This window comes from Hipposideros armiger, unplaced genomic scaffold (assembly GCF_001890085.2).
Source record: "Hipposideros armiger isolate ML-2016 unplaced genomic scaffold, ASM189008v1 scaffold_539, whole genome shotgun sequence".
NCBI classification, from domain to species: domain Eukaryota; kingdom Metazoa; phylum Chordata; class Mammalia; order Chiroptera; family Hipposideridae; genus Hipposideros; species Hipposideros armiger.
This window is the reverse complement of record NW_017731889.1, coordinates 621,480-646,280: the sequence shown is the minus strand read 5'-3', so window position 1 is coordinate 646,280 and position 24,801 is coordinate 621,480. Positions and strand designations below refer to the sequence as shown.

The 24,801-nt window shown below is 41.4% G+C and overlaps 1 protein-coding gene across 21 annotated transcripts in view; it reads right to left on the bottom strand.

Annotated features, from left to right (window-relative positions):
* AOPEP (aminopeptidase O (putative)) overlaps positions 1 to 24,801 on the bottom strand; it is a 433,403-nt gene that overhangs the window by 95,176 nt on the left and 313,426 nt on the right. Inside the window, exon 14 of one of the 21 annotated variants that reach the window (XM_019668790.1) lies at positions 1,555 to 2,183. The exons of the other annotated variants lie outside the window; for them this stretch is intronic. Within the exon in view, the coding sequence (XP_019524335.1) occupies positions 1,998 to 2,183 (186 nt within the window). The 3' untranslated portion in view covers positions 1,555 to 1,997. Of the gene's footprint in view, positions 1 to 1,554; positions 2,184 to 24,801 lie in introns of those variants that run through there. 21 annotated transcript variants of the gene reach the window in all.

The following is a 24,801-nucleotide window of genomic DNA, read 5'->3' as shown; positions in this document are numbered from 1 at the left end:
TGGATGGGTGGATAGATGGATGGACGGATGGATGGATAGATGGGTGGATAGGTGGGTGGGTGGATGGAGTGCGGGAAAGTTTCCCATACTAAAACCATTTCCCACACTGAGCAACTGTCATCCAAAGAGCTCCATGTATTTTGTACATGTCTGAGGTGCCACGATTCCCCACCATGTCACCACACTCCTGGTCACAGTTTGTAAATGGGGGCTCAGTCAAAAAGCTGGTCAGGATCACTGTCAATCAGAAAGTGAAGCCAGACCAACCCTTAGGAATTTAATTTATCAGCTTGTTCTGCCAGGTCATGGGCTCCACTACTTAGGTAAATCACTTGTAATGTTGCCACAGTTCTCAGGACTAAGAGCTTCCCCTCTTCAAACAGGTCTGAAGGCTTGCAGAGAGCAGCTGAAGAGAGCAGACAGTGCTGTGGACTTTCCTTTTTAGTTTAGCAGAGTGGACCATTCACTACTCCTAAAATCCTCTTTTCACAGTCCTTCAGCAATCTCCTAGAAGAAACTGTGCCCAGAACAAATCTCATGCCTATTTACACCACAAAGTTAGGGGTGGAAGAGAAATGTGACTATCCCAGGGGAAAAATGCAAGTTAAACTTCAAGGAAAACACCTGAATTCACTGAGCTTTTGTGCCCAAGACACTGTGCTTTTTACACCACAATCTCAAATAATAAAACCCTGCACACCCTTTATAACCAAATGTGGCAATACTCTGGGCAACTTTTAGGTGCCAGGGACAAAAATATTTTTCATAGTTATCTGTCCAGCCTATCATTTCCCAAGAATGAGCTCTAATCAGCTTTCTGGTTAAAATAAACAAAGGATGACTTCTGAAAGAATTCTTAAGATAAAATGGTTAGAGGCTGATAAAGGAAAATCCTTTTTTTTTTTTTTAGAGTCACAATAAAGGCTAAAAGGTAGACAAATATGTATTTCCCTAAACTTCTTTTAAAAAGTTATTCATAACCAAACTACCAACAATGCTCTGTGGTCTTTTCGGTATAAAACTTCAAAAGCTTCTATGGGATCTCTCCAGATTACACGCCCACTCTTAGGCTGAACATACCTCACACAACTGTTGATGTTCAAACTAAACAGCAGCATATCTGCTTTGCAAGTTCAGTAGGTGTTACCACTTTCTACAAGTGGCACATTCAGAATTCACATCCTGCCAGATCGCAGTGACCATCTGATCTTGTAACAGCTGAATGGGCAAGGATGACACTCAGGGCACTGACGGCTGAGGTAAGCTGGTGGCCAGGCTGAAGGACAAGATCATAGGGCTCTAAACCCCACAGCCTCCCAGGCTGACTCCAGGCCCAGTGTCTCGAGGTCAGACGCGGAGCTCAAGGTGACAGCTTTCCTCCATCTCTCATTGTGCCATGCTGGTGACATTCGTAACAGACTACCCCGTTCTCCCTAAATTAAAAAGAAAAAAAAAAGGAACTCCCCATCATTCTGACATCTGCTGAAAATAATGAAATGCCATATATTTTTTAAAGTAGATACATATTTTATTTTATATCCAATATTTATTTATATAATTAGCTTTTCAAAAAAAAAAGCAAAACACAAAAAACACCTTTATAAGGGATGAAAGACCAACTCCCAACACACACACACACACACACACACACACACACACACACACACTCCATTATGATTCTTGTCATTTTAAGGCTTGCTACTCTTAGAAATTTATTTAAGATTTAGGATTTTTTTCCCATAGGCAAAGATTATAAGCAAGTAGGACCTACCAGATACATTCCATCTTCATGAATTACAACTGCAAAATGTAAAATCAAAATATCTTATTTTCATACTTTCAAATAACTTTTTAAAAAAATGTCCTTCTGAGAAATCAATCATAAGATCTTGAAAAGCAAGCAAGGTCACTGGAAGAAGATTCCAGCTGCCCTCAGGCTTAGACTTAAGAGAAAAATGTGCTCACACAGGTCGCACATACAGCCTCATAGGGAAGCCTTAATTAAACACAGCAGAGATTCCTAAAAACATCTCAATCACTAGATAGCAAAATTTGGGGAGATTTAAACACAGATATTCATGTAATCCTTTGTATTCAAGAAAATTCAGTGCTTCCAACGTCACAGGTGCCTCTCCTTGGGGTCTGCAGTCACTGCTCTCATGTCCACTTTCTGGGTGAATCACCTGAAAGCACATGGTAGGAGGGGTTTGGGGGAATAAATGCCTGGGGGGGGGGAAGGGGTGCCTGCTTTTACTGACAGACAAGCTATGCCACGCAGCAGTTTCTTTAAAAATATTATCTGAATCTGGTGTCAAAGGGATTTATTCAAGAAACAGCACATCACCAGAACAGATGAAATTCCTTAGAGAATGACTTCCGCTTAGATCTTCAAGATGTTCCAACTGGTCCTCAACTTGAGTCAAACTGTTAGTTCTGGTTACTGACTACTCCTACCTGATACATATAGGGGCAGATTTTTTCAAATACGCCAACAATTAAGGACCAGTTTCAGGAGAAAATCGGGGTGTGATTACTGTTAAAAATGGTTTTCTTCCAAGTTATTAAATGAAATACCAGGTATGTAGGATGTCTTCCCACTTCTGTCCCAGGTTCACTACAAAACCAGAATCGTATCCATCAATCCAATCCAGCCATTAGAATCACAGCAAGCCTGCGTGTCAAGCTCCTCTGTCTAGAGGTCCGAATTACATCATCAAAACAGTATCTGTTTATCTCAATGGAGCTCATGTCAAATAAAAGGCTGTCAGTTGATCAGAATTGAAAGCATGACCGTTCCAATCTTTCTCCATTAAAAACAGGAGGGTATTTACATCTTCCAAACAAACGCCTTTAGCTCACATAAAACTGATGAGCTGAATGCGGCCTCACAGGCCACAGTGTGTGGCTTAAGGGGAAAGTTATTAATACTCAAGCAGTTTCAGGACTAGATCATCTTTACTTCTCAACCATTTCCACCGTGCCCCTCATCCATTTCTGCCCCATTTGCAATTCTCAAATTATAAGAAGCATGGTCTCAAATTCTCTCATCTCCATGATCTGTGTCAGAGAACTCCATTTACATTTACCAGTTTTGTCCTTTGGCATCCTGACGCTCTGCTATCAAAATCAACCAATGTTGCAAGGAAGGAGGAAAAGGAAAAAAAATTGTTTTAGTGGGTGTCTGGATCTATTTTCTTTGTCAAGGATCCCTTTTATGAAAACACCTGGCCAAGCTATCATTCAAAAGTATAATAAGAATAAAGTTGTAATAATCACTGCCTACATCTTGGCTTTGAGCAAGAAATCAGAATATGATTATATTTCAAATATAACAGAAAAATCTCTGGCCTTCAGATATGCAGCCTGAGAACAAAGCCCCATGAATGTCAGTCCTTGGAACCAAACTTCTAGAAGACAACAAAGCGGGGGCAGGTCCTTAATATGTCACTTTGAAAGCACATCTCTCATTTTCGATGGCTTCACAGCACTAACAGCTGACAACAAAGCAGGGAACAGAACAACATACAAAAATTTTAAACTCCCATTTGGTTAAGTAAATAATGAAATTTGATATTACAAATTTCTCTTTATAGCCTACCAAACTGAATTGCTCACACATGGAATTTTGCGCATTTAACTTCTGGCTATACAATTTTTACTATTCCTATATGTAGATTCATTATATATTTCATACTCTGTTCCGACTTCTGAAATGTCACAAAATAAATACAAAAAATAGTTTTGTGATTTGCTGAATCTTGCCAAGAACTCAATGTAAACCTCCTCTTTCTGAAAGTCAAAAATTTTCCATGTAATCTTTCTGGTGAAAGACATATTAAGTAGGTTAAAGACCTGCCTCCAAGATTAACAGCACCGGGGTGGGGGGGCTATTCTTAGCTACCTGTGTTGGCTGAAGTTGCCGGCTCCTTCCCCCAAACCACGGCTCAGGTGTGCCTGTAAATGCACCATTTCCAGTTGAAATCTCCCTGAAAGTGGGTACCCTAAAAACAGCCATTCTAAAATAAACTCCAGTATTCTGGTCCTCGGCACAATATTAGGAAAATCCTTATCCCCATTACACACGCGCTCACACACATCTCTGGTCAGTGAAGCCCTTGGGGATCTCTCAGGGCAGCGCAGCCTATAAAATCAGTGCTGGGCTGTTTTACCATAGAATAAAGGCACAGAAGTGGGAACAACTGCACATCACCTGGCCCGACTTCAACCAGTTGTGTATTCACGGGTTTGTTTAAGTGAACATGTAGTTATTCCTAAAGAATGCCTATTATTTACAGTTGTCAATACACTAGCTTCTGATGCTACTGAAATGTGCCAAAATAAAGTCTTGTGCCTCGAAACGACCTACAGCACCGGATGTGTGCTGGGAGAACATCAGCTCTTCAGACTAGTTCCATGGGACCCCAAGGTAAGGGTGACCATCGCCATCTTCCGATGGCACCCAAAGGACAGAGGAAAACATCTCCAATGTCACCCTGTGGCTTCTGTATCAATAGAAACGTCTTTTCAATGGCAGAACTTTCTTAACTGAGAACATACCTGACAGGCATGTTTTAGAAACAGGGCTATAGGACCCAACTTGGTTTCCTGGGGGTGTACGCCCACTCTGGTGGTGAAGGGACGGGCCTTTGGATGGGCTGCTTGAGGCCCAGATCAGTTGCCCTGCACCTATGGAAGGCCTGCCCAGCCCCAGCACCCCATGAGGGCCAGGACGTGCACCTACAGCTCTGGCAGGGTGACCGGAAAGGAAGGCACACTCCCAGCAGCTGGCCTCGGCCAGGCGGGGCCAGTGGGGTTCTTTCTCAGACACTCACAACAAAATGTGTTTCCAGGCCTGCTGAGTCACGCTGGAGGGTTTCTGGGCGATCACACATTAGTTTGGTATCTTGGGACATGTGCTTTCGGGTCAGGCCCTTCCGTGTTATGGTTAATACAACAGGATGAGAGAAACCACAAAGTACAAAAAGCTACAGGGGACCAGCAACTTATTCATGTCCCTTGTAAGCACTGGAAAAAGATGTCTTTAGTAGTAACATGTGTAATCAAAAGAAGTGGTGGGGGCTGTGAACGTCAAGGCCCCTCAGCCATGGTGCATGGCCCACAAACAGGAATATCCTCCACACACCTGGGACAAATTGCAAGACGGGGAGCAGACAGCGTTTACCTGTCTGAACTGAGATACATTTCCAAAAGTGAACCTAAAATGAATGATCCAGCAATGTTTGGGAAGCATCCATTTTCACTCTCCCATCCTCCGGGAGCTGGGCTGGAACAGGATATGAGGCGCTCAGGTGAGCTTTAGCAACTGGTTCCTTGTGGGAGTGAACCCCTACAGCCCCCTTTGTCTTCAGGGGCATGCAGCTGTGACCTCACGCGTTACCAGCTGGCCACTGTCAGGGCACCAGCACCGAGCTGTGCTCCTGGCCTCTGACGGAGGGGAGGTTTCAGTCAGGTATTAGTTTCTATAAGAAATTGCTCTGAGGGATGTATTTCCTTCTCACATTCAACTGAAGACCTATGTGACATCATGTTCTGGCATTCTGGGAGCATGTGTAGCACGCGCACCCAGAAAAATGTCCTGCTACTGGATGCTTGTGAGAGAAGGGAGCCCACTTAAGTTCCAGGACATTCTTTTTAAACTAAAAAGCAGGTACATGAAAAGTAAAAGGAGAGAGATGCACTGACTCCACTTCATTTAAGTAAATACAGGTAAATGTAGAGAAATCTCTTAATTACCCAAATAATTAATGCTCGTCACCCAAATGTATACTTGATGCATACTCTGTGTACGGGGGGTGCCTGCCCACCCCAGGGGTGAACTGGGCACTTTGAACGCCACACTTTCCACTAGTCTGGCACCATGCCTCACCTGGAGGGATTTTCACCTATGTCAGAGCAAGATGGTCAGAATGGTCAGAAAAGTGAGCCTGGCGGACAAAACAGAAACACCAAAGAAGAGGCAAAGCATCAGAGTTATAATCCCTTTCAGGACTCGATTATGCTACTTTGAAGTCAAGACTATTTGCATTTTAATAAAAGCCAGAAAGCAGGAGACGGCTGTGTAGCTGCATATTCCTCAGAAATAAGTTGGGAATATCAATTTCAGCATTACTCTGAAAGCAGAACAGAAGTAGTCCCACAGTTAATTGCTGAACAGCAAGGCTCATCTTCCATAATTTCCATACTGTGACTACAAGCTCCATGCAAGTCATGAGGTGGGCTGGCAGTATACCCTCAGATCTTGAGATGGATGTCAGTTTGAGTCACATTTGGACAGGAGGAGGAAAAACAGCAGAGCTGCTGCCACTTTACATCGACGGTCACACACGAAGTTCAAGGTAGAAGGAGCACAGGCGTGCCTACCTCGTGCTGTTGCGCCTCATTTTACTGTATCTCACAGATGTGTTTTTTACAGACTGAAGGCAAGACCCTCCACCAGCGAAAAGATTGCAATTCACTTTACTGCAGTCTAGAACCGAACCCACTCTATTTCTGAGGCGTGCCCGTAATCCACAAACCCTCATCACCCAATCCTACCGTCCATTCTGAGATCACGAGATCAGGTCATAGTCTGCATTTACAGAAGTTTACTCCAGTACACAGGGGATGGGTTTCAAATGGATTTAGGTAAGGTACACAAGTCCTCAGGAAAGCCTGGTTAAATGTCGAATTCCAGTATTCATCATCAATCAAGTTACTTTTCATGGTAGGTACAGAACAGGTACAAAAGGGCAGAATTTCAAAAATCACTGAATTCAATTAATTAAAAAATAAAAAGTAGCCTGAATAAACTGCCTTTGGAGTCACAAAGTAGAAGTCACAAATACAAAACACACTTCCTGTCTTTTTCAATAACTATTTTCTCTGAGACTTAAAGGACAAACACCAAAATATTAAGAGTAAGTAGCTCTCTGGATGACTGGATTACTGAAAGTTTTCCTTTTTCTTTGTTATACCTTCCTGTATTTTTAAAATTTTTCTCTAACAGTATTACTTTTATAAGGAAAACCATGTTAATTTTCTTGGCTTAAGTTGGTTTATTTGAAACTAGAAGGGGCAAAATATGGTAAACTGAAATAAAAATACAGGAAAGGTACCACACCAGAAAATGAAATGTGGTCATTCTGCACAGGAACTGGGAACATACTAGGGCTGCACCGATCAACTGGGCACTCAATACAGAGTTCAGCCATCTGAGCAACACAAGCTGGGACCCCCAGGGAGACTCCTCTATCAGCCTGCTGGGCATACTGTAGCTGATGCCACCCTCCGTGTCACTCAGGTTGTACCAAGGGACTCTCAAAGACATATGCCAAGGTGTAGTGGAAACCCATGTTCTTATATTGGTTATTACAAAGGAAATCAAACTAAAATTCTTTCCAGCCTCCTGCCCCTGAATAGACCTTCCTTAGAAGCTCCCATGATATCACTGAATTAACTTTTCTCCTCCTCATTGTGTCCCTGATAAGCTGCTAGAGAGGGTGCTTATAAACAATGAAATATCCAAAATAACAGTGGAAGGAGAACAATTATTATTGGAAAACCTATAACCATCAAACAGTGCTAAAATCGTGAGGATCTAGTGAAGCACCACATCTCTCAAACCCAGGAGTGAAGAAGTGATTGGCATGGTACCAGGTGGCCCAGAGTGATGAATGGATGGCAGGTATCTGAGAGCCCAGGAGGCCACTGAGAGCGCAGGAGGGTGACACGCAGCACACAGGGAGAAGAGCACAGACACATGAGGGCTCCCAGTCCGGTATCCTGCTGAGGAAACACAGGCTTTGGAAGGGACCACTAGATGTGGTCCAGGGGCACAGATGCTCATCAGAACATGCAGACAAGCGCGATGGCCCGGGAAACAGAGACTGGTAAGATGATTTAATGCCTGTGTCTATGCAGCGCCCATAGGAATTCAGTAATGTCATCAGGAGGCAGGACAGCTTGACTCTTCACTCTCATCCCTGCCCTATACCTCTCAGCCACATGTTTTCTCAGAACTGTGGGACTGGCCTCTTCACACCCTGTTTTCCCTGAGAGGGTGCATGGTGATGGAGGAGTCTGCTCTGGGGAAGGTGGCTGGGTCCTGGGGAATAACATCCCACAGAGCCCATTAGAGAATCAATTCACAGAAAATGAGCACAGCTCAATGACAGGCAGCCCTCGCCCCCCACAGTTCCCTGGAAGCTTTGCTCCCTTGCATCCTCTGAGGGTGGCTACTGCCTCCCACCACCTCTGCCACTTCCTTCCACATACACGTGAATTTAGTATTTCAGCAACATGGACCTAAAGCCTGTTGTAACCTGGAGCCAAGGCTCTCACGCTATCAGAAACAATCTCTCACTTTTAAAACTATCTTGAAAAGGATTCTTAGAAACCCTAATACAATAATACACACAGTGGGGGGGGGGCTTAATACAATGCTCCATCTAGAACATCAAGATGAGTTAAAAGGAAAGTGGGTCAGAATGCATTCATATGGATTTCAGGATTTACAAGCCTGAGTGCCCTGTGAAGCATACAAGCAGTGAGAGGCCTGAATCCCCAGGAACACACAGCTATTAACGCAACTGAAGCAGGTGTGCCATGTAGTTACTCAGATACAAAAGCATCCCCACTGATGGCAAGGTTTTCTGAAATGGCAAACAAGTCTTGGAAAAAAATTCAATGAAGTACAATCTTTCCAGATTTACCTGGCAGTTGCATTCCTAGAAAATTCATAAAGATTAAAACCATGCATATAAAGGAGTTAGGTTCCAAGCTCAAACATTAGACACAAGTTGTTCTCCTGTATAATTCTCCAGCAGGCACCTGAGGGCTGTGGGGGAGGCAGCAGAACCCTCCCCGTGCTGCAAAGTGCTGAGCATGGACTCGGTCCATGGAAGGCCAGGAGCACCCCCAATCACTGTGACACACATCACGCCATGGATGATGCAACCCATATAAAGGAACAGTTTATACCAAACTGCCCCCACCTGACCAAGGGCCTATGGAGGCCAGAATAATTCATGAAAACTGTGTTCAGCTCAGGTTGTCTATTCAGATACCAGACCATAAGAAAACCATCTCTGCTGCTATTTCCCTCCCACAGACTTCTGCCCCTTGGGTGCCCCTCATCCTTCCCTCTTGGTAGGTCATGTGCCCCCTGGAGAATATTATCTTTACCTGGTCACTGCTAGAACCAACTCTGGACAAGCACAAAATCAAGACAAACTGGCCCTCAATGAGTGTCCTGAGACACATGCCTCTGCTCATCCCAAGGGGAAGTCACGACCTTCACCCATGATGGAAGGGCTGCTGTACCAGGATGCCTGGTCAGGATTGGTTATATGACTTATTTAGAGAAATAAGTTTAAAAAAGAAAGAAAGAAAGAAAGAAAGAAAGAAAGAAAGAAAGAAAGAAAGAAAGAAAGAAAGAAAGAAAGAAAAATAAGTTTATTTGATAAGCTCAACGCCAAAATAAAACATACCTTCAAGTCCTAGAATAAACAAGAATAACGAGCAATCTTCGCCATTTGGTCCTGAGAGTGCACAGGGGTCCCTGCCATGTCAAATGATGTAAATTCTTCCTGCACAGCTTTTGTGACACCTTTGGGACTAGCCTTAGCTGCATTTTTAATAAAAAACCCTTAAAAGCTACCTAATTCTGTAAACTAGAAACTTCACCATCTAATTATTTAAAGCATGGTCCTATAAACATGTGTCTACTCTATATTAAAATGATGTGTATAATCAGAAATATAAACTCACAACCTTTGGTTTGAATAACAGAGAAACTAAAAAGTCCAAAAAAGAAAATCCCTTCTCAAAGTAAACTAATTTAATGTTTATAGATAATTAACATCTCTCTCTCTCTCCCTCTCTCCCCCCCTCTCTCTCTCTCTCTCTCTCTCTCTCTCACACACACACACACACACACACACACACACACACACACACACACACCTTCCACACTTTATATTAAGGCTACAAAAAATACATATAATTAAATATAACATTGTTAAACTATTACAAACAAGACTTGTGGTAGAACCGAGAGATTAGAGAGGATAGGGTACCAAAAACTACAATTTTAGTTAATATGTATTAACAATGCTTGAAAAATTGCTAAAACCTTGAAGTGGTTCCTAGCATTCTTTTGTTAATTAAAATAGCAAATAAAGAGTCAAAAGTTAATATTATTCCTTAAATACAGCCTGGGGTAAGAATGTGGAATACCTGGAGCCCTCACATATCACTGGTGGGAATATAATATGGTGCAGCCATTTTGGAAAACAATCTGGCAGTTTCTTAAAAACATAAATGTAAATTTACTATATGATTCCTAAATATCTACCCAAAGGAACTAGAAAAACTTGTGAGTCTTTATAGCAGCATTATTCATGATAGTCCCAAACTAGAACCACCCAAAAGTCCATCAATTAGTGAACAGACAAAATGTGGTCTATCCACAGAATGAGACACTACCCAAGGATAACCAGGAACAAACTACTGACACCTCACCTGCTACAACATGGATGAACCTCAAAAACATTACACCAAGTGACAGAATGCAAATGCATAAGACCACATATTATATGATTATCATATACCGGTAATCACATATAATCACATATTATATGATTCTATTGATGTGAATGAAATATCCAGGAAAGGCAAATCTATAGAAATAGAAAGTAGATCGCTGGTTGCCTATGGCTGGGGAGAGGGGACAAACATGGCGTGACTGCTAATGGGCACCAGGGATCACAGCGGGATGATGGAAATGCTCTAAAACTGGATTCTGGTTATGGCTGCACAACTTGGAAAATTTACTATCAGTAAATTGTACAGTGAATTGTAAGGTACACCTCCAATTGTAAGGTGAATCACACCTCCAAGCTTTTACACACACATTCACATATACACACCCCACACATACATACCTACCCCACCCCCCAGGGCAGCTCTGGGGTGTTACCTCTGTGTTTTGGTTGTCCTTTTTACTTTCTTGACTCCAGAGTGGAAAACATGACATCAGACCATTAACATTATGAGAATGCAAAATTTTGCTGTTCAATTTCCTCTTAAAGATAATAAAGAGCATGGGGTAGGGAGGCACTCAGGGGAGCAAATAAATCTGCTCTTTCCTCATTACGGAGTTCACAGAGGGTCACGGCCCTATTAGCTGGTAGCCATGAAGAGCTTACTTACTACTGCCTGCTGCCAGGAGGGCAGTGCTGGGCCTGGGAACCCAGAGTCCACCACCCTGCTCACGTAGAACCTTTGTGATAGGCAGAACCAGGCCAGGCACAAGGCTAAGCGTGATAATGGACACTCCAAAGAATCAGGAAGTGAGAATCTCGGGAAATCCTTACATTTAGTTCATGTACTAAAATCTAATACAAGCCTCAACACCTCCCAAACCTCAAGGTTAGGTTTTATTTGTTAAAATCAATATCAACTTAATACCTTTGCATAAAGAAAAAGCACCATCTGGTAAACAGGCACACCATGTCCAGTGCCCTGAGACGACCTAGCTTGCCTTTCCCTCCCCCCTCCTAACGGGTTAACTGTCACCAAGCACCTACTGCACACATTCACTGCTTTACTCAGCGGGGCAGGCCTTACAGCCCATGTGCCAGCTCTGCTCCACAGACTCATGGCAGACCCCCTCATGGCAGGAAGAGGGACTGGCCGGCGTCCAGCACTAATGCTGTTGAGAACACCAGACTCTGGGGCCACATCTAAGCGCCGTGGGCTGACGGTTCTCACTGATGAAGTCTGGGAGGGGCAGGGCAACAAGCGTACTGAATGCCCCTACTGGGAAACAGGTCGTGGAAGAAATAAGAGCGAGGACAAGCTAGTCAGAGTCTCCAGAATTTTCTGACCATCCACACCCAGGACACCAAGACTGGCCCTGCCACCTTACTCCCTTGGAGGTCCCAGCTGGAAGCCTCAGCCAATGTGCCACGCCCAGAAGGCAAGCATCCTGGGATCATTTTATACGTCCCTGACCAAAGTTACTGAATGGGAAAAAAATAATAGTAAGTATGTAACTGGTAAGAAGGCCAATCTGATGGACACAGTGTGGAATTATTTTTAGTTGAAATTGACAGGACAAAAATTCATCTTATAAGAAATGAAATGTTGTGGAAAAGTCAAAAGGGCAGGAAAACGGAAATGTTATTTTTATCCCCTTCTCTCCCACCACCCACCCTTGAGTATTCTATTTTGAGAAGGCAGCAATAAAACTGTTCTCCCTACCAATAGTCTCCCTCCACACAGAGGCACACTGGGCAACAGGCCCCAGTGGCATGGCAGGCCCTGTGCTCAGGCCCACATACAGAACTGTACGTCTCTAGGACAGTCAGTACTCATACAGGGTGACGCCAATACAAGCCCTCAAACTGCTGGAACTACCGGCCTGTTCTCACTGCCCATGGAGAGTTAGGTAGAGCACTACCTGGGAGAAAACAGGGAGAATGTTCCAGCAGCCTCTTCAGGACCCACACTGCCTCTGACTCTGCCAAGAGCCTGCAGCTGAACTGCTGCTTTCTGTCAACAGAGGTAAGAAAATTCCAGAATGCCAAGGACTAAGGACAACGATCAAGCAGTGTTTTCTCATGATTCCTTCCCTTTGACCCCATCCCACTTTTTCTCTCATTCCTTCATCTCTATTCAAAATAAACTTCACAGGGTGAGTATAAGTGGAAACCTGTAGAATCTGATAGAGCTAGATGGCTAATATAACATTTGACATGAAGATCATCCTACATTAAAAAAATCTTTCAGGGCCGGCTGAGTGGCTCAGTTGGTTAAGAGCTGGCTCAAGAATTTGAGCTCTGAGCAACAGCGGTTCGAGTCCCGGCCCAAGCTGAGCAGCCGCTGAGCTGCCAACAAACAGTTGGCAGGATGGCTCAGCTAAAAAAAAAAAAAAATCTTTCCCCATAAAAAATTCAAGCATGCTCATAATTTAGAGGGCATGCCAAGTTTCAATCCTTACAATCAGGAAGCCAAAGTCAGTCCACTGGGTTTTGTCCAGTGACCCTTTTAACTACTTGAAAATGATGTGATTATCAAATAATGTTATGGCTTACCTATAAAAATTTCTCTCTAAAAAATATTGATCCTGATTTACAGAAGCAAGGACAGTCTGTGAAGCCTTTTAAAATCATGCATAACACATTACTCATAGCTGAGACAAACACTGGACCCATTCCTTCTGTGTGTTAAGTGGGTTTCTATTGGTCAGTCAGCCGGGGATTCCAAGCCAGCTATACATAAGAATAACAGTTATTGCAAACTCAGACCTCTATTGCTGCTGGGAAAAAAATCTCTCAGCACTTGTTTTTGAAAGCTTCCGGGAGCTCAGGACACCAGCAAGCACTGTATTTCTGGATGGCCAGACCTTTTGCAAACTGAGATCACTTTAATTAAGACCTGAACCAAAATCAGTTAATAGCTCTGATGACTTCAACTAAAACTCTTTGGAGGACGCTAGTGGAAACTTACAACAGAACCCAAGGCAGTGTTGGCCTGGGACAGAGTGGCCCCACACAGCAGGCTCCCTGGGTCAGCCTGGGAAACATGTGCACCTCTAGGAGCGGCTGGGACCTGCCAGAGAAGTGGCCGCCAACCTGGTCTTACTGCTGGGGACACTTCGGCTGGTGGTGTAAACACACGCTCCCATGGCCACTCTTCCTGTGGCTACCTTTCTTGGTCTATCCTATTGGTTCTAAGGACTCCTTCTCATAATACACTACAGATGACAAATGACTTTAAACCCTGAAAATGTATTGGAAATGCCCATTACCAATAATATTAACAACCACTGTATTACTAACGACGTGAACAATGACCCGGTGGCATTTAGCTCTTGCTAACTGCTTTACAGAAACTACTTTACAGATGAGGAAACCAAGGCTTACACAGGCCAGTTTGTCCAAGGTACAAAAGCTAGTAAGTGGTGAAGATGTAATTTCAATTTATCCATCTGACTATGAATTCTATGCCCTGAAGGACTACAGAGGGGGAGAAATGTACTTTATGATTTCAATTTAATTCTAAGAGCACAGATGACCCACAGGCATCAGCTGCAGCCATCTCCAAGGTTTTGTGGAGAGGGAAGTTAATGGAAACCATACATTTTTGGGAACAGGAAAAAAAAAAAGTATCCATCCACAAGACATTAACATTCTCTTGCTAAGAAAACTAGTTGGAAAACTGCTTGGGAAGTAAATGTTCTTGACAAATGAGTTCTCCCTAACTGAGCTCCTATTATAGCAGCAACTTTATTTTAATTTTAAATTATTTCTGATATGAAGATTTACTATAATGAACTGTCTTTCCAAACACGCTAACAGTTTTCACAGGAAAAATTCCCACCAAAAATACCACAAGATGCTTCCTTGCACTTGTGGTATTTTTATTATATCTAATTCTCATGTAGATGATGTGCCTCACCCTCCAGCTGCTGGAAAAGCATCCTGAGGACAGTACCAAGAATAACGAAGGTCACATGTATTTATAACATGTGCCCCTCTCTTCTCTGTTAACTGTTCATGATTGCAAAACAGCTCTGATTCCGAAAATTAAAACTCGAGAAATTATGAAAACATGATCAGAATCTACAACAATCGCTTATGATTATTTAACCCTCCTTCCCTCCTCCTGTTTAAGAATCTGAACACAAGAGAGACAGGCCCTGTAGCAACAAGACAGATTTCCTCTCTTCTATTATCTGGAACGCCATTAGGATTACAGCAGTTCCCCAAAATATGATTATGAAATGGAGCAAAACTAAACAAAAACCGCATCGCTCGCCTTCTGTTCTGGAGCCTGGTTGGCTCCACCTTCACTTTTTCCACTGAGCCTCTCTCCACGATGACTCCTCATGACAATGACTTTGCATTATGTACAGGGCAGTTACTGGGAGCATGAGTCAGAGACCAGGCAAGCAGCGCCAGCACTGGAAATAGCGCCCGCAGCCTCCTTCCAAGATGGGAGACCCTGGTTACACAGCGGGACTGGGCCCGGGCCTCTCCTGCTTGGAGGTCAAAGGCCTATGAAAGAAAGAGGTGCGGGGGCAAAGGGGAGGACATGTGTGTGCACGCAACCGAGCTGAACACGCACACGGGTATATCAGGAATCCTGTGTTGGGAGGTAGTTCAGCATCATTTAGATTACCTGGTGCTCTATGATTGGGTAATGCTATTGTTGACTACGTTATGGACTCAATCTCTAACAAAGCTACAAAGTACACCAGGATTAGCATGGCAGGAATATTATCCAGGGCCTTCACTCCAACACCTTTTGTTTTGCTGGGAGGAAGGGTGCATTCTACAAGTCTGCAGCAGCGCAGTATCTACCTTTTTGTTTTTCAGTTGCCCATTTGGGGCACTATCCTTCTGTATCTGCCAGTTGAACTGCAGAGAAAACACATGCCGCTTTTTTCCTAAACCAAAATGCTGTATTCCTACTCACTTTGCCTGGCCAATAGTACAGAGAACGCCGAAAAACGAAACCTTTCCTAATCCAAGTTCAGCATGAGTTTTAGCCATGCTTTGGGAGAGGAGAAGCCATGACTGGGGCTGCAAGAAAACAGCCAAGCCAGAGAGGCTGCAGAAAAACTTAGCTCGAATTTGCAATACATCCAGGAATGAATATGCATGAATGTGGAAAGCAGCCCTGCATTTTAGAAAAAATAATGTTTACATTAAAAAAAAAAATCTTCACAGACTGAAGAAAAGGCATTTGTGAGGCTTGCTTTAGTGCATTCCAATATAAAATGCCTAGTTATCTGGTCACAGTTGTTTGATTTAAAAAACCCCACAACATTCTGATGTCATAGTTGCTTGGTCCATGGCAAGCATCACATAAACTTCAAATAAACTGCCCCTTGTAAAATTCACTAATTTAATATGAAAAGTAAAATTTCATGTCAAGCCTTGCAGATAACCAGCTGTCTTACCACCGACTCTCTGGTAGGACAGCCCTCAAAATCTAACCCAGCCACGACAGGCAGGGTCCTCTGGAAACCAGGGAAAGGTCCTTGTTGCTGAGCTTGTCTCTGGGCGCCACAGGACCTCCCTGTAGGGCTCTCCCGAGTCCCTTGGCCTTTCTCTCCCTGCTTCTCTCACTGTCTGCGCCCCACAACATTAACAAAGGCCAGCTCCACGTGTCTCCTCACCTGCTCCTCCTCCACACCTTGCTCTGGGGAGCTGCCCAGGCAGGTGGTTGAAAAGAGAACACACCTGTGTCGAGTCCCAGTTCAGCACTTGGCCTATGACCTACAACTTCTCAGGGCCTCCATGTTCTCACATGTAAAATAAAAGTTGGCATTTAAAAAGCTGTAAGGCTTTCTCCAGGTCTACAACTCCAGTCCTGTACAGCCTCCCCAAAAAAGTGAAACCTGAGCTGTTCCCCTTTCCATGTGACATTCTCCCCCTTCTGTTTCCTCCCTGTGGCTCAGCACACTCAAGTATTTAGGGCCTCAAGCAGCTTTCATAATGCTAGATTCACTAGCACACTGTTCCAGTTGCTTTGATTTATCATTTTTCCAGTTATGTTAGCTCCTTGCCGGTGGCAATTTTATTTTCTGAAGTTAACTCAACTTTTAGTTCTTCCTGATGTTCTGTGCGTCAGCATGGTACCAAGATGAGATTTCCACAGGCACAAAAACCATAATCTCTTTAACATTTAAAAACTCAACATGACCAAGAGTCATTTCAGAGAAAATCATCATTTCACAATTACCTGTACTAGAATTCACTTTTTGCTATGAAATAAATTAAAACACTGCAATCCTGTCTCGCAATACATAACAAGGGCAGCTAGAACCTTCTTGCAGATAAGAAAAACACTGTAAAGTGACAATGGAGCCCAATATTAAATGAGATGTGCCCAATATTAAGTGATTTTCATTAGCTGGATATCTGTATAAGTTCCACCAGCCTTCAAAGGAATTTCAAATCAAAGTAGTTTGAGCCAAAGAAATAAAAGAAATGAATGACCTACTGCATATAAAAATGATTATAGACTGATCTAAAGTGGAACTCTGCTAGAAAACAAATGTTATCAACAGCCTGAAGAACACTTTAGGAGCTTCCAATTTGAAACTGAGACAATGGCAGTTCATTCTCCTACAGTGACTGGAGAGAGATGTAAATGAAACAAGGCAGTGGCTCTGAGAAATACAATTGGTCACCCTGAATACAAAGCCAGAAGACAGAGACCAAACACAGACCTGCAAAAGCACTACTGCCACATTTGCTGCAAGCCAAACAACAGGTACAGGAAGAACCAAGGCCGATTTGGTTTTATTGTAGTTTTTAATTAATTTTAAGAATAATCCGGTCTCACTGTCATGGAGGAGAAAAACCTAAATAAATGGTGTTGCTATCCAAATGTCATCAGGAAATCAGCCTTCCACAATCTTTTTGAAGAGCTGCTGTAAAATGTATTAAATATTTAGTAAGGGCCAGCTGTCTAAGGTAAGTCATCTCACTTAAGCCCCACAAGGACTTATCTACCCCCTTTGAGAGAGTGACACCGAGTGGAGCAGTTGATGTGGGGCCACCTTGGAAGCCAGACCTGAGCCACCCAAGACACCCAACCACACTGCAGCTAAGGAGCAGAGAGGGTCACTTCCTCAAATCACTAGCACATCTCTGCAGAAAACAACTGGATTTCATCAGACGACATTCCAGGGCGGGTAAGGATGGCTCATTCTACAAAGATCAAAAGAAAGCCACACTTAACAAGGCTATGAGGACAGAGAGGACCCTGAGTCACAAGCAGTCAAGAGTCTGAACAAAAGCAGGTGGTTGAGGACTGAGGCATGAGAACTGGAGGCTCAGTGGCTAATTTCGGGATCTGGGGCGAGACATTTAGATTCTCCACTGACTGCTCTATTGCCTTCTGGTCTGTAAAATGGAGGACAAAGGCATATTAGGGTATCTGGACACTTTCAGATCCTTGCAAGAAACAAAAGCATGATTCAACACCCACAAGAAAGGCTAAAATGAGGAAGTCTGATAATACCAAGTGCTGATGAGGAGGGAGAGAAACTGGGAACCTTAAACACTGCTGGTGGGAATGTAAAATAGTGCAGCCATTTTGGAAAGCAGTTTAGCAATTTCTTAAAAAGTCCAACATATACCTACTATGTGGCTAAGCCATGCCAGTCCTAGGTGTCTATCCAAGAGAAGTATGTCTACACAAAGACAGCTAAGCCACTATTCACAATAGCCAAACTACCACAAAATCCGAATGTCTGTCAACCAGTAAATGGATAAACAAAACGTACAATAGTACATTCACACAACAGAATAAAACTTTATGATATAAAAGAACAAATTACTAATACATGCAATACTGCTGAACCTCAAAACATGATGATAAAATGAAAGAAGTCAGATCCAAAAACTGAAGTTCTACAATGTTTCTTGTACATGAAATTTCTAGAAAAGGCAAATCTATAAAGATAAAAAGCAGATTAATAATTCCCTGGGGCTAGAGGTGGGGCTAGAGCTTGACCACAATGGACAGAAGGGAACATTTGGGTGATGGGAATGTCCTAAAACTGGATTGTAGTGATGGTTCACAACTGTTACTAGTTTTTTAAAACTCAACCAACTGTCTACGGGTGAATTTTATGGCATATAAAATATATGTGACATATAACTTGACAATTGTTCAGAGAGAATCAGAACCGTCTGCCGCTATCTGTGGAGTACTCAGCATCCTTCACCCTTTTTGTTATGAATAAACATTTTTGTTATGAATAAACATTAAAGGTGTATCTTCGACACTGTAAACTAAAGCTTGTTTGAGTTGAGGGAAAAAACAGAAATCAGATTGTATATGAACACAATCCAGAGGTACGTTCTGTTTCTCTTCTGGATTCTTTCTGCTGTTTCTTGTTAATATCTCATGCCCTTCATGGATAGCATTAATTTCTTTTCTTGGACACCAATGAAAATTGCCACAGAAAATTGAAAGCATGAGCTTTATGACTTTCAGTTATAAAAGAAGCCACATAAAATGACTACTGTTGCCTTGTCTATGAAAATGCCAGAAGACTAAAAACACATATTCTGAGACCATCTTTTCTTCTCATTTTATATGGTTTCCTTGGCATTAATTATTGCAAATCAGTTTGTTTTCCTGCTTTCATATATCTAAAATCTCAATCTTCACAGGTGTATGATTTAGAATTTAACGCTCTGAAAAACCAACATTTCTTGATTTATAGAACACTACATAAAATGTTAATAATGATTTGGATATATACTTAAGATTTCTGTGGCCCACTTGACAAGTAGTCCATTTGTTTTCATCATCAGGAAGATATAAGGGGTATATAACCATTTTTTTAAATGCCTCCCCCCCCCGACCCACCCCCAAAAGATGTTGGATCTGTGGTACTAAAAATGTGGGGTGTTTTTTTAATGACAGAGCACAACATCCAAAAATCACGTGAGGGAAACTCTGAAGAGCTCTGGAAATTGATGTCACCACCCCTAATCCTGTAGCCTTCTCCTTTCTCACTTTGTCTTGAAACTAAACATTAGAGGGAAGGGAAAAACAAACAAACAAAATCCCAAAACTTAACAATGCAAATAAAAAGAAAAAAATAAATAAAGTGTGAAATAGACTGAACACTTTCTGTCACCAAGTTCAGAGGGAGCCTAAAAATTTGCCGCAGCACTTTAGTTTCACATTAGTGAGCCAAAGACAAATACTAATTTCACAGTTTCGGTATGGTCTCATGAAGTCAGTCTGAATTTGGAAAACAAATCATGGCATCTTCAACCCTACAAAATAAGAAAAGTTGGATGAGCTGAAACAAACATTTGTACCCTGCTATCAGCCTGAACAAGGCTGGTGGATAAAGCAAAAAGCCCAAGTGGTATGTCTTCCTCTCCTTATAGAGCTACCAATAGTTCTGGACACACATACACAGCTCAGATGCAGGTCTGATTCAGTTGTTTTCTACTCTTTATAGTTCTTTACTTCTCAACTGTAAACTCTGTGAGGACTGTTTTCCATTCATCTTTGTACTCTCTCCTCCTTACTAAGAGCTTTGTATTGTGGGTATGCAATGAAGTTAGTAAATAGTTTAAATAAATATAGACCTTAATAAGGAATGTGTTACATAGAGAATTATGGACAGTATTACATTTCTAGCCTTGGGTTTCCAAATCATTCTGATTCTTAAGTGTCAGCAGAATTTCTGTGATGGGTTCCAGCTTTCCTTGCAAAACATGGATGAATTTATTTTTAAAAATCACATGTTCAAATAAAGACACTAACACTATTTATGTGTACATCAATCAAACCCCTATCTGTGCTTACAAATCAGGTAAAAAGCATTAAAATGGATTCAGTTGATTCAATTACCCAATTTCCCACCATAACTTCCAGCCTGCATGCTGAAAGGGTTGCTTTATCAAAACAAGGCCCAGGCATGGAAACTGTAGTCCAGGGTAGCCTCAGGTAAAATGCATCATGGAGGCATGTCCTTCATTTGTGCTACACTGGTTTGGATTTATTTATCACATGCTGCTTTGTAAATGATCTCTGATATGTTGTGTGCTTTATCTCCCATGGCCAGAAATGACATCTCCCGTTTCTTTGGTATTTTCCAGCAGCTTCTTACACAGGGTCTTATATACAACAAATCCAAGAAAACATGTCAGCTAATTAGACTGACTTGGGTTTTCAGCTCTCCTCACTATGTGGAAAATAAGAGTCCTGTAACTTGTTTTTCTGTGTATTGTTCCATGCACATATAAACTAAGATCATGTAAACTCAGAGTTTTGTGTGGGGAACCAACATATAATGGGTAAGAGTCTGAGCAGAATGAAACAGAGAAGGAGTTTTTAAAATGAGATACTTTTGAAAAGCACCATGGCTTACAGGCCAGTAGTTCACATGCGTGGGTGCAGACAGCCTGTTTACCACATGGAATCAGGGTGAGTTTATTTACTGCCAGGATCAGACAAAAAACTTTTGACTGTACACTTTAGATGTCTCAAAAATATAAAGCTAACTCAAGTCCAACTGCCAATAAAATGAATACTCTAAATTTCAAAGTTCCTAACAACAAGAAAATAAAATGCACTTAAAGTATTTTAGAGACAGTATCTCATTTGGTCTTCGAACACACTCGTGAGGAAGCAAACAAGTGATCCTTATTCTCACTTTACAAATGAGGAAAATAAAGCTGAAAAGCCAAGTGACAACCGGGAAAACTGACTCACAATGAGACAGATTAGAGAAAAAATTGTGGAGTTTAAAGAAAAACATCTGGGCATCCAGTAGAAAAGATCAGGTCACTGTGAGGGAAAGAAACGAGACCAGCATCAGACTTTACACAAGATAACAAATCAACATATTTAAGATGCCTGAATAAAGAAAATACGAGCCAAGGATTTTACCTCTAAATTGAACCAATCTCCACTTATAAAGAGTACAAACTTAAAAAAAATGCAAGAACACAGGAAATAGCTGCCCCTGCTCTTCCTGAGAAATCTATTAGCTTGGAAAAACCAAAATGACTGAAGATCAATAAAGGGTGGATGATGAGCATCAAATATAGATTTACTTGCAGAATTAAAAGTGATTTCATAAAAGATACAGTCTAGTATGTAATGTCTACATATTCTGACATCGTAAATATAGTACAGCTACCACAAGGAGAGGGATAGGAAGAACGTATGAGAAATACAATCAACTTGATGACTGTGTTAAAAGCATTTATCTAGAAGTAAAAAGAAAACATTTCAAGTCACAGGATAGAAGATTAAGGACAAGAAAAGGTTAATATCTAATGTCACTATTTCTCACAAGGAATCAACATACAAGAGCAAAAAAAAAAAGTGGACGAGAGACAAAAATGTGTTACATCAAAAAACGATTAGAACAAAAATATAAGCCTTTCTAAATATCAAATAATGGGCAGGAGGAAAAATATATCACAAAACTATAGGAAAAGAATCAAGACCAAACATTAATTTTATAATTAATGTAAATTGGCTTAACTGGCCTATTGAATAAAAGGATTTTCAGATGAAAGCAAAAGTGAAGTGACAAACTCAAGGAGCACATAGGTAGCTGGCAGAGATGGGACCAGTGTCAGGTCTTCCTGGCTCTGAGCTCTTTATAGAAGTGATGAAAAAGATGACCCACAACAACACTTGGAAAGCTCTACTAAATGTGCTTTAATGAAAACCTGTCCTTAAAGAAATAATTAAAAACCTGAACATTAAAAATTTTAAATGCAGTAGCCAGGTATGACTTTGTAAGATAAGTGTCATTTTGGGGGATTCATTCATCTAATTCATTCAACAAATATTTATCAAGGCTGCATGTAATCAGGTCCTTTTCCAAGTAGTGGAGATCTGAGACTTGAGTGTCATTTTTTTCCCTGTGTGCAGAGACCCAAAAATATAAATACATGTTGCTGAACTTAAAAGATACATGCTAGTGTCAGCCTCCTACAATAGAAGATTAATGGAAACAATAACAGGCCTGAAACTATACTGACACCAGTAGGTGCCAGTAAAATAATGCATCTTATTAGGGCCACATGATACCAGGCGCAAAACCCCAGTTCACTAAAATGCCGAAAATGCCGAAGATGAGAATGATTGCCAAGTCGAGCATTCTGTCACAGGAACGTACTAATGCTTCTTACAAAAGAAACTAAAAAGTCACATAATTTTTCTCTGCCCGCCTCCCTTGTCCAGCCGAACTCTTATGCTTTGTATTAAAATGGCTTTCATCTTCCATGGCATGGAAGAGTTGATGGCTGCTGGCATCAAATCTGCTAAAATCAACAATAGTGTAATTACCTGCATGCTTTCAAGTGCTTTCAAAATACATGCCAGTTGGGATTTTCCTAATTTAGAGATGTGTGCTTTTTGCTGGTGGTCTAGGACTGTCAATAGGCAGGGTTAAAAAGAATTCTTACATCTGGCCCAAAGCATTCTTTGCTACAGCAATTCATTGATTTGTTTGTACCTCATCTACTTCCATAAAGCGTTTGACTTCGTCGCCAATGCTCCTATCGCATTGCTAGCTTGTGACACCACTGCAACGTGCATTGACATGAGCTGGTACATGGAAAGCACTCAGCACAGCGCTTGACACATGACAAGTGTCAGCTATTATTATATGAATAGTTCCATTCAAAGATTCCTTTTAAAATATGTAAATAAGTGTGTGAGGGTAAGTGGATGACTATTCTTTCATTTTCCCCATTATGCTAGTTGAAAATGGGAAGGAATTTTAGTACATTCAGAATTCCCAGAGTATTTTTTTAAACTGCAGATTCTTAAAAAAAACAACAACAAAGGAAAACAAAACAAATCTACGGAACAGACAAAAATTTAATGGTATAAAATTATACAGATCAGACTTCCTTCCTGAGGCTACCCAAAACACATTTTATCAGCAATTTTTCCTTGGTCCAGCTTTAAAAAAAAAAAGCCAAGATCTTGTGAAACCAGATCTAACTTTAGACCTGGATATAGAGAATTTATTAAATTATGTATTTGTTAGGGATTTACAAGAAAAAAAGGGAGACCCACTCATAAGACCAAGTCCCAAATATTTCAGCAATAAAATAACGAATTGCATATTAACAGCACTGTAATTACTCCTTTTGTTTGGTTTCTTTGTAATTACTTTTAATAAATTACTCTGCCTCCCCCCATCACTCTAGTAAGTTGTCATCCAAAGGCACAATCAGTACAACATAGGACACAAAGCCACTCACAGACAGGGAGGGTGCAAGAGGGGAGGGTGGCTGGTGCCTCAAGAGCTGTGACTCATTAGAATCCATAAAGCTTTTCTATGGAGATCAAGTATCAATGAAGCTATTGTAAGAGATTACAGCTATATAAATGTAGGCTAGTTATGAATTCTCACAGGGCAAGAGCACTTTCTAAAAGAAGCAAGGGCACCAAAGCCTGGGAAACCAGTCAACACAAGAACGCCCTGAGTTGTGTAAGAGCGGCTGTCCGTGGGATCCCTTCATCTTATAGGGACTATAAGGGTGGTCCCTATAAGGTGAAGGGACCCTGGGTTCAACACTCCCTAAATTCATCTTGTGCCATTTTGCCAAGCTTTGTAGCCTGACGGCTCCGGAGTCACGCCTAACACAGTCGGCATCTGCTGTTATGGCCAAGAAAGAGCCAGATAAGTTTTATTAGTCTTAAATATTGTTTTCCAGAAAACATAAACCAAATATAAAACACACCTTTGCCACAGAAGACAAACTGCAGTAAAGTACTTTGTTAAATAGTTAAAATTTATTACCTACCTTGATCATGTTGAATATTTCAAAATTAGAATTGTAATAAAAACATTCTCTCAGAATGAACAAAATTTTAAAAGGAGCAAAAAATGTGGTAAAATGAATAAACCAAGTTGGGTTTTCAATACAATTTTTAAAATCTGTGAGTTATTATTCATACTAAGATTATCATTGATTGCAGTTCAGAATCAAGTGTGTGGAAAGAACAAATAAAAGTTGAGTGAAACGGCTCCAGAATTTAGGAAGGATATTGTCACAAAGGAAATAGCTCCAGCATATTTTTTCTCAAAGACAGAAAACAGAGTTTATCATTTGGGTCCAACTAAAATGGCCACTATTTAAATACTATAAAGTTCACTTTTTCACAACCATCTTTCTAGACTTTTATGTCTCACTCAATATATCAAGGAAAATTTCACCAAATTTTAAGCAATTTCACGTTCAAGAGTATTGTTTTTCAGACTCTAGTAGAAAA